We start from the raw sequence: 10,326 nt of genomic DNA, 5'->3' as shown, positions 1-10,326 counted from the left end.
GGGGGGGGGGGGGGGGGCGAGATTCCTGAGTATCAAAATTGAAAAACAGTATTAATTTTGAAAATACCATCTCACAGTCAATTAATTACTTCTCCATTACAGTACCTTAGCCTGAAACATCAGAAGACAAAACATCTGCACATTTATAAACATGATGATAGAACATGGGTAAGTTTCCAACAATACTGAAGACCTGAATTCCTTAATTCTTCCATTACTTTCATGGAATGATTTGTATATGTAATCACCAGTAACTATTTCCATTTTTCTAAGTAGAACAAAAAATGAGATCAGATAATATAAACATTATCAAAACAAACCTCCAAATCAACCAAAGCAGTGAATTAAAATTGCATTAGCAAGGAAGAATATAAGATCATACGACACTCACATGATATACTTTTCAGATACCCATGCCTATAGTTATGAGTTATATAATATAATGTTACTGTTATTAGAATAATTATGCCTTTTGGGGTTATCCATGCCATAACCTGTGGGATCCACTGATTATGTTTAGATTTTTACTGTAGATTACAGAGGAGAAACAGTATTACGATGCTGGTAAAGTTTTGTGTTTCTTTTTCTTTGGAACTGTTTAATTATAATTTTCCTATTTGTACTCAGCACTAGCCTCTCATGACACCAGTGATCTTTTACCCATCCTTTCATATTACTGTAAGGAAAAAGAAAATTGTGAACTATGTTTGCCTTGCTTTTTTCTTTCATTTTTCTTCCCCTTCACAATTTCACCTGTAGGCTCACTGGTTTGGCTGCCTGCAGACACACCTAGAATACTTGTGAAGGCATGTGTTACTTGGCTGCACCAAAACCACAAGCAGGCTGGTTAAAGAGGAAGTTGGTGATGACTGATGAGAAATTGCTATTTGTTCAACAGCTGGACAAGGGAAGGAAAGAGACAAAACTTCAGATGATACCTTCCTGAAAATTGAGGTAGAAGGGTTGAAGCAGGGTTGTGAAGCTAGAATTTTATGAGAAGTATTATCAGTGACACCTTCATTAAGTTTTTGGCACTGAAGTTGTTTCAGATGTGTGCTGTGTACAGGGGGTATGGTATACAGCCTGTGAATAACACCATGTTACTCTCTTCTGAATTCCCAGTGCTTAATTCATGTGCTAGGAGATAACCAAGTATCAAGCTCTCCAGCCATCACTATTTTGATGTACTGCCTAAGATCAAGCACTGAAGTATACCAACAAGAATTCAAATGTAGTGTATTTTAATGTTTATTTGTAGTAGACAAATGTAACTTTAAACATACAAAGACATTAAATGTCTTCATTATTGTGTGTAAAACCATCAACAGCCAGGAATGGAGGATTTTTCTACACGATTTGAGGTGATATTCTCTGATCTTTGACCTATCCAACTACAGACATGGCATCTAATTTGCCTATGCCTTACCTTCCCATCTGTGACACAGAGATGAGAGCGTTTCCACCTCTCATCAGACTGCTATGATGTGAAATGAATACTGGAGGCTACCTAGACCCCGTGATAACAGATACAAATTTAATACCTGGGAAATAATACAATGTAACTTTTATGATTATTGTGAATCATTGTGAATAGACTGTTAGGGACTAAAACAGTTTACTCATAGAATATTATCATTGTCTGACTGCTCAAAACTAGGTAGAACTGAAAGTTGTTTTGCTTTGCTTACCGTGAGTGAGTGCTTAGTGGAAGTGACTGCAGTACTGATGCCTTAGGCTGCAAAACTATAACCAAACTTTAGCTGAACTTCTGCTGAGTTGAAATGGAGTACTGGGAGTCTTGCACAAGATAAACTGAACCAAACATATAAGTCAAGAAAAAGAACTTTATGAAAATAGAGAAACTATTCCATCTGCACAGAAAATGGAAGAGACACAAGTGTAGGTAAGACAAGAGGATGATGAAACTATGCACATAGATAAAATTTGAAAGATGTTACTCCAATTATTGTGGAGGAAAAGCAGCTATTAAGCTGGCTGGACAAAAAGTCCATGCACGACACATGAAGGGGTCCATAAGCATCTTCTGTAATCAATTGTGAAGCCTTAAAAGGTACACGGAAACAATAGAGGGGAGCCTCCTTTTTAAGGTACCTTGAGCCTGAAATTAACTGACTCCGGCACAATCTGGGGTCCAAAGTCTTTGCAGTTGGAGGTGCTAAGAGTGGATCCAGCCAGTTCCTGCCTGAGAGGGTTTAGAAAGGAAGGGGGTCCAGTCAAAACCTGGCGACTCGGCATTGGGGCTCTCCCCGGAGCCTTTTGTAAAACAGATTCCGTGCGACTCAGTTAGTGGTCTTGCGAGAAAAAAAGGAAAAAAGGGGGGAAAAAAGCTTGCACAAGTACTCGAGAAGGTGAAATGTGTCACTGCTCATAGTAACCCAGTTAAACCACGTCTGTTCCCTCAAGTCCCCTGTAATGCCAACTACCCTTAGCTTTGCAAGGACAATTAACATTAACGTCTACTTCGCCGTGTTTCTACGTTTCCCGTGTGTGGTGTCTCTGGCCCCTGCAGCGCCCGAAGGAGCCGCCAGGCAACTCGCAGCCCGCCACGCAGGCAGCGCCTTTCGGCCGCGCCCCCTGGCGGCAAGGAGTGCCGCGGCCAGTCCCGTGCCGCCGCGTCCCGTCCCGGCCCTCCTGGGCAGCACCGGACGGCAGGCTCTGCTCTCCGGAACGCTCCCGGCGTTTGGGGCTAGGGAGAGCAAGTCTGCCTCACCGCCGGCCTGCACGCAGGTCGCTGAAGTCTGCGACGCTAACGGCCGGGATAGGTCCGGCCCGCCCGCGCTCTCCTCAGCCGCCGACTTCTGTGCAGGCCGGGAGTTGCTCAGGACCCGCTCACTCACAAACGGGAAAGAAGGGGATTCCTCGGCTAGCCTGCGGGACTGGGGGCCGAGGATCCACGGGACCGCAAGCGCTCGGGACCGCTCCCCGGAACAGCTTCTCGTCGCGTTGGCCTCTGTGCTGTTTCCTGCCCCTGGGTCTCCGCCGCGCGAGCGGGACACGTCGGTGGTAGGGCGCCCAGCCCAGCAGCTGCTACTTCACCGCTAGCTGACCCTCGCTGGCCGTCGGGCAGCCGCGCACCGTGGGCTGGGACAGTCACGCGTGGCTCCCGCTCGAGGTGACGTCACCGTCCCGCGCCCACCTCAGTCGGTGGTGGCAGCCCGCGGGCGGCGGCGCGGTCCGGTGCTCTCTGTCACGGGCGGCGGCCAGCGGCATCGCGCTGTGGAGAGCCGCCTGGCGCCGCCTCCTCTCCTCGCTGGCTGCCTCGCTTCCTCCCTCCTCCTGCGCTGCCCCATGTTCGGGCTGGAGAAGCCGGGCAGAAGTGGTGGGTTTCCGAACATGGCGTGCGTAGGGGATTTTAACGTGCTCAGCTCCAGCATCCCGGCCACGAAAGTGGAGCTCTCCGTGTCCTGCAGGTACGTCGGCGGCTCAGGACCGCACTGCCCGCTGGCCTCGGGGGGTAAGAAGGGACAGACGGGCGAGCGGGCGGCTGGGCGGGGAGCCTCTTTCCCCAGACTTGGCCGTGGAGACGGGAGGAGAAGGGGCCACGGCTGGGCGCGGGGTTGCCCACCGCATGCCGGCGCTGTGTGAGGCGCTTTCCTTCGAGACCCCGGAGGTCGTGCCTGGCGCGGGGCAGTTGGAGATCTTTAGCCGAGGGCAGCCCGGAACTGGTCACCGGCCCGCTGCGGTCCGCCTGCCGCGCACTGGGCGTGCCCGTTGGCAGAGGTGCTGCCGCCGGACCCGGCAGAGAAGCGCCGGCTCTTGCAGAGGCTGCGGGCAGCGGTCGGCTTTGCCGAGTGAACGACTGCTGCTGCTGCCCCAAATCCTTCCCGTGCCTCCGTCAGCAGCAGAGGAGCTGGCCGGGGGGGAGCGGCACACCGATACGCGCAGAGCGTTTTCTCTAGCGGGCATTTAACTTCTGGAGCTGGTCCAAGTGCCGCGGGTGGGGACAGGGAGCACTCCACTCCCGTCGAAGTCTTCCTCTCGCAGATCTTTTGTTTCTCTTGCAGAACTTACGAAACCGGGCGTGTTGCCGTGTCACGTTTTATCGTAACGCGGCTGCCCGTGTTAAAAAAATGCCAGCCCGTGATATAGAACTTGTGTATGCGGCTTTGTTACTCAACATTTATTTGACTATGGTGTGTTTACTATTTTTTTTTATACCTGCTTTTTGCCTTGAAACACAAAGAATTTCCTATTAGAGGTCTAAAAAGTTTGGGGGAGTTGGTGGGCTTTTTGTATTGTCACTCACTTTTAACAGCTTCCTTAAGTATTCTCTAGTAGTTGCAGAGCACGATTCTCTCCACCAGCAGAGTTGGCAGCTTTTAGCGGAAAATTTGAAGTGTCGATGTTATTTCGTGTTGGGAAATGAGACGAAGTTTGTGCCACAGCCCATTGCTTCATTTTCTTATGTGGCTGTCAGAGAGTTGCTGCTCTTAGTGCTATTTGTGCAAGTGCAGAACAGCAGTACTCTAAATTGTCAGACCACTCCCTCGCTTTCCTTATTGAGTAAAATATAATTTGATGTTTAATCAAGGATGCATATCAAAAGAAGGCTGAGACAATGACAAATAGAGTAGTGCTAGAACAGTCACTAGGATGAGGTGTGAACACTCCGATGTGCTTACTGCCTGTTTCTGCAAGATTCATAGAGGCAATCAGAGAAGAACTCCCATCCCATGAAGGGCTTGCTGCTATACATAAAGACAATCTAAGACTTTCAGTATTACTTTTAAGTTCTTCAGGTAACCTGTCACAGTTACAGGTCTTGGAACAATTATGCTGGATTTGACCTAATTCACTGCTAATGAGAATTTCTTTAATTTCATTTACTTCCAGTGTTTTCTTCAGAGTTTACTTTTATAGTGATTTGTAAACCCGTCACATAGTTAAAAAGATCTGTAGGTGTATAACATAGTCATTTAGGACCTTATTTACCTTACTGTAACTTATTTCAGTATATAATCTACAATGTTAATTTGTCTTCAGAAGCCATGTCTGTTTTGTTAAAACTGCTTTCTTGATTAAAAACATGATGTCTCATCTTGATATGTTTCGGTAACAAATGCAGAAGGATGGGAATTTCTGTGGTTTATTCTTTCTGTGATGAATTGACAGCTTTTGATTACGGAATCCTGTTTTGAAATTCAGTGTAAAATGAGTGACATTGGGGCAGAGATTAATGATTAACACCCATTTGTGAGTGATCTGTAAACACATTCACTGGCTAAAGCTCTCAAAAACTAATGCTCAGTGAAATTGTGAAATACAGCAAGGGCAAACTGCGAAGTTCAAAGAATGCTGAAAATTCTTTAAGTAGTTAATGTATTCCTTAACACCTGAAGAGAAATGCTTTTAAAATCGTTTGGGTCATGATATTAGTTTTCCCTTGAAACCTGGGGAGTTGTAGAACCAATTTGACTGCCAGTTTACATGAGTAGTTGTCTGCTGTTAACGATTCTTTCTTCCTATATGTTTTTTTCTTGTTTTCTTTATAGGAAATACCAAACTTCCAGTTTGTACAGGTGGTGTAACTTGATGGTTAATGAAGCAATGGAAGCTATTTATGCCATGAAACAAGTTTGACTTTAGACAATATTTTTTCATCTCTTTTTTCTTTTTATCTTCTTATTCAGTAAGGTGCCAGCTTCTCTTCAGTTGGCTTTTAATTCCCTGTGGTCCATTGGTCAGCACTTCCCAATTTGCCCAGCATTTCAGTGTCACCAAATTAGCCAGGTTTCTATGCAGGTATCATTGCACCACTACTTAATTCTGCAAGTCAGCCAGTTTTATCTTCAGGGGAACATCAGGTAGCCTTTAGGAGACATGCAGCTCATAGGATGAGATGTTTCCTATTATGAAAGCCAGAAATGTTTTGGATACCCCCCTCTTTCTAGGGTTTCTTTATGAATAACAACTGTTCATATGATTCCCATGGCTTATATAATGCCAGCATTGGCTATAGTTTTACAAATTCTAGAAAAGCAAGAAATTAATTGAATTCTTTCTAGTTATTAATGCTTTTAAACCAAAAAGTTCATGTTTCTTTTCTGACCCTTGTAAGATGTAGATTTCCAAACTTCTTAATGTTTTTATTGGGAATCTGTGTTGTCTCAAGAGCCAGATCTAATGTGGCAGAAAAACTTCAACATGGCATCCCAGAGGATGTTCAGGTGTTGGTATTAATCCACTATTGTCTGGATCAATTGTAGTAGCCATCTCTCTCTGTGCCCTGTAGCTTCTTTTGTGACATACCCTGAAGGGCATTTGTAGTCTGATGAAAATTTCACTGTCACTTGCTATGTGATCTTTGTTTGTTGCAGCCTGGCATAATTTTGCACGGTTGCCATATGATGAAGAATCACAAACTTGGGCTTCATTTGGTCTTGAAGAGAGAATAAAGGCTGCTTTGTGTCTTTTACTCTACTACTATTTTCCATCTCAAAGCTTCCCCTTCTTTTAAAGGGGTGTTTGCACTGCGTACTGATTATAGGTGTATGCTTAGGCTGGAATCATGACTTGGCAGCTGTGTGTAAGCTTGTGGCCTCATAGATGTTTGAGGTAAGTTCCAGGCCATACGTCTGTCATTCTCTATGTCTCTCTGGGGATATGGTTCACTGATTCCAATCCAGTTACATCTTGGAAAAACTTCATAGTCTGTTCCTATCTTGCCTACTGTTAGTGCGGTTACTATGTTGTTGACTGAACTCGTGTATTTAATGCTAAGAACACAAACAGGTGATGGTTGTTACTCACCTTTAAGTTTATGCTGGGTGTGAACAAAAAATCAGTATAGTTCAACAGGCTCTCAAGTTTTCAGTGTTTTTGTAATGATCTGTTTAATGGTGATTTTTGCTTTTCTTGGTTACTATGTTTAGTGACCTAGTTTGTTTCCTTGGGGGTTGTTTTGTTTTGTTGTTTTTGGTGTTTTGTTGTTTTTTCTGTAGTGTCCTGAATGAGCCACATCCTTTATGAAAGCTTACAGGAAAGGTCAGCAGTTTCATTATGCCTCATGTTGCTTACTGAATGAGGAGTTACGATTCAGAGTTATCTTCTTGAGAGGAATTTTTAAATAGAATCTTAGAATCAGCCAGGTTGGAAGAGACCTCCAGGATCATCCAGTCCAACCTATCACCCAGCCCTATCCAGTCAACTAGACCATGGCACTAAGTGCCTCATCCAGTCTTTTCTTGAACACCTCCAGGGACGGTGCCTCCACCACCTCCCTGGGCAGCCCATTCCAATGGGAAATCACTCTCTCTGTGAAGAACTTCCTCCTAACATCCAGCCTATACCTACCCTGGCACAACTTGAGACTGTGTTCCCATGTTCTATTGCTGATTGCCTGGGAGAAGAGGCCACCCCCCACCTGGCTACAACCTCCCCTCAGGTAGTTGTAGACAGCAGTGAGGTCACCCCTGAGCCTCCTCTTCTCTAGGCTAAGCAACCCCAGCTCCCTCAGCCTCTCCTCATAGGGTTTGTGTTCCAGGCCCCTCACGAGCTTCAATGCCCTTCTCTGCACACGTTCCAGCACCTCAACATCTTTCTTGAATTGAGGGGCCCAGAACTGGACACAGTACTCAAGGTGTGGCCTGACCAGTGCTGAGTACAGGGGAAGAATAACCTCCCTTGTCCTACTGGCCACACTGTTCCTGATGCAGGCCAGGATGCCATTGGCTCTCTTGGCCACCTGGGCACACTGCTGGCTCATCTTCAGCTTACTATCTATCAGTACCCCCAGGTCCCTTTCCTCCTGGCTGCTCTCCAGCCACTTAGTCCCCAGCCTGTAGCGCTGCTTGGGGTTGTTGTGGCCAAAGTGCAGAACCCTGCACTTGGCCTTGTTAAATCTCATCCCATTGGCCTCTGCCCACCCATCCAGCCTGTCCAGGTCCCTCTGCAGGGCTCTCCTACCTTCCAACAGATCAACACCTGCTCCCAGCTTGGTGTCATCTGCAAACTTACTGATGCTGGACTCAATTCCCTCGTCCAGATCATCAATAAAGATACTGAACAGGACTAGGCCCAGCACTGATCCTTGGAGAACACCACTAGTGACTGGCTGCCAACTGGATGTGGCACCATTCACCACCACTCTCTGAGCTCTGCCATCCAGCCAGTTCTTGATCTAGTATCTGTAGGAAGATGAAGCTGTAGTTTGATTACTTTATTACATGTAGTACTGTATCTGAAACAGGGTAAAATGTGAAATACTGACACAGTACAGGGTTACTTTGCTAGTTCAGAAAGTTTGTTGTTATCATATTGCAGTGCTAGGCATTATGCTCAATCGGGCAGCCTGTCCTAATTGTTCTGGATAGGCTCTAAAGTGGCTGTATTGACACACCAAGCATAAGGTGCATAAAGGCAGCATGAATTCCTTATCATGGTTAATTCATCAGGAATAGATTTGGTTTCCAGTGCCTGGTTTGGACGAATTCTGTGATGCTTCACAGTTCATGCAGAAATCTAGTATTAATAAATGTGCTGAATGGAATTTGGCAACTCCACAGTAATGAAGATTATTTAATTTCATGTTTCACATGCAGAGGTACGAAATGTCCTGCTTCAGAATTTTTACTTTTCCTTTTGTTTGACAATCTGAAAGCCTTCACCAGATGCTTTCTAGTGGTTGTGGTACTCCAAAATTTGTCTAATTGTGTCTTTGATTGTCCTAGGTGTTTATTTCTTTCAAAGTTACTCCTCTCCAGTCAGTGTATGTACCTTCTGGTTTTAGTTCCATTTTGGTTTGGGTTTGGTTTCTTTTTGTAAATGTTAATCATTTGTTAGAAATCACTGTTGCAGAAAGATGTAATGATAAAAAAAGATTTCCATAATCAATTATTTGAGTTTTTATCTTTGTAGTACAAAATCTTGAATATAAAATTCATCCTGGTTTTAAGTCTTGTTTTTGTTTTCCTGGTTTTTATGTATGTCCGGATTAGATTAAAATTCTGTGGAGTGGTTCTGTGTGACCAACAACACAAAGTTGTTTTTTTTTCTTTGTCATGAAGCTGCCTAGACAACCAGCTGGCTTCTGCTGAGCAAAAGGAGCACATTGGGAGAAAAAATACGTATGTGTGACACTGTCCATCAAAATAGCCATGGATATGCATTCCAGATAGATCATATGGTTTATTGTCCTTATGTACCTCTGTATTGTTTGAACTTCAAGCATGCAGCTCTGTGACTTCAGAATTTAAGGCTCTGTAAATTCAGTATTGAGATTGCTAGGGATATGCCCCACATTTCTCATTAACTATGCAGGTCTTGGGACTTATTGGATTCGTCTGAATTTGTCTTAATTTGTCTTAATTTGTCTTTGCCTTAGCTACACCCCCGAATTCAGTGTGTTTTTTTCTAATGACCAGATGGCTACTTCCAGGTTCACTTTGTCTCTTGCCTTGGTGTAATTGTGTGGTATAACTGTATTTCTTTCTACAACTACTAGTAGTAAGTAGTTATTCTGTGTATAGTGATGTTTGTGATCTTCAAAAGACAGTTTAGTACAGAGGAGCACCAGTGTAGTGTGAGAGATGAGGTCTTGATAGTGGGGACACAGGATGCAGAGTGGAGGAGCAGGAGCAGAGGCTGAAAAGAGAGAGCTGAAGATGCCACTGGGCATCCCAGTACTGCAAAGAGGTCACTAGTGGATGGTAAAGAAGTGGAGGCTGGGAGCTAAGTGAAACAAAAAGAGTGGAAAGAGTGTGTCTGAAGCAGATGTAAATCACACCATATAGAGTAAATCTGGATGTACAGTGGAGTTGTAGTTGTTGATGAAAAACTCAACATGAGATGTCCATGTGTGCTTGCAGCCCAGAAGGCTGACTGTATTCTGGCCTGCATCAAAAGAAGTGTGACAGCAGGATGAGGGAGGTGATGCTTGCTCTCTGCTGTGCTCTCATAAGAGCCCGCCTGGAGTACTGCATCCAATTTTGGGTCCCTCACCACAAGAAGGACTTTGGAACAAGAAGGACATAGAACTGTTGGAGCAGGTCCTAGAGGAGGGCCACGAGGATAATCAGAGGCTCGAGCACCTGCCCTATATGGACAGGCTGGGAGAGCTGGGGCTGTTCAGTGTGGACAAGAGACTCTGAGGAGACCTTATAGTGGCCTTCCAGTGCGTGAAAGGGGCCTGCAAGAAAGCTGGGGAGGGACCTTTTGCAAGTGCATTTAGTGGTAGGATATGGGGGGGGATGGTTTTAAGCTGCAAGACAGTAGATTTAAAACTGAATATTAGAAAGAAATTCCACACAGTAAGGGCAGTGAGACACTGAAGCAGGTTGCCCAGGGGAGTTGTGGATACTCTTGTTC

The 10,326-nt window shown here is 45.1% G+C and overlaps 1 protein-coding gene across 2 annotated transcripts in view; it reads left to right on the top strand.

The window, feature by feature from the left end:
• Window positions 1–2,628: 2,628 nt before the first annotated feature.
• The window catches only part of CPNE8 (copine 8), a 92,160-nt gene continuing 84,462 nt past the window's right edge, over window positions 2,629–10,326 (top strand). For both annotated transcript variants that reach the window (XM_064142468.1, XM_064142467.1), the window contains exon 1: window positions 2,629–3,431. In XM_064142468.1, coding sequence (XP_063998538.1) covers window positions 3,310–3,431 — 122 coding nt within the window. In that variant the 5' untranslated portion in view covers window positions 2,629–3,309. The remainder of the gene's footprint in view (window positions 3,432–10,326) is intronic.

Source organism: Pogoniulus pusillus, chromosome 4 (genome assembly GCF_015220805.1).
Source record: "Pogoniulus pusillus isolate bPogPus1 chromosome 4, bPogPus1.pri, whole genome shotgun sequence".
NCBI lineage: Eukaryota > Metazoa > Chordata > Aves > Piciformes > Lybiidae > Pogoniulus > Pogoniulus pusillus.
This window is presented reverse-complemented; position numbering and strand designations above follow the sequence as displayed.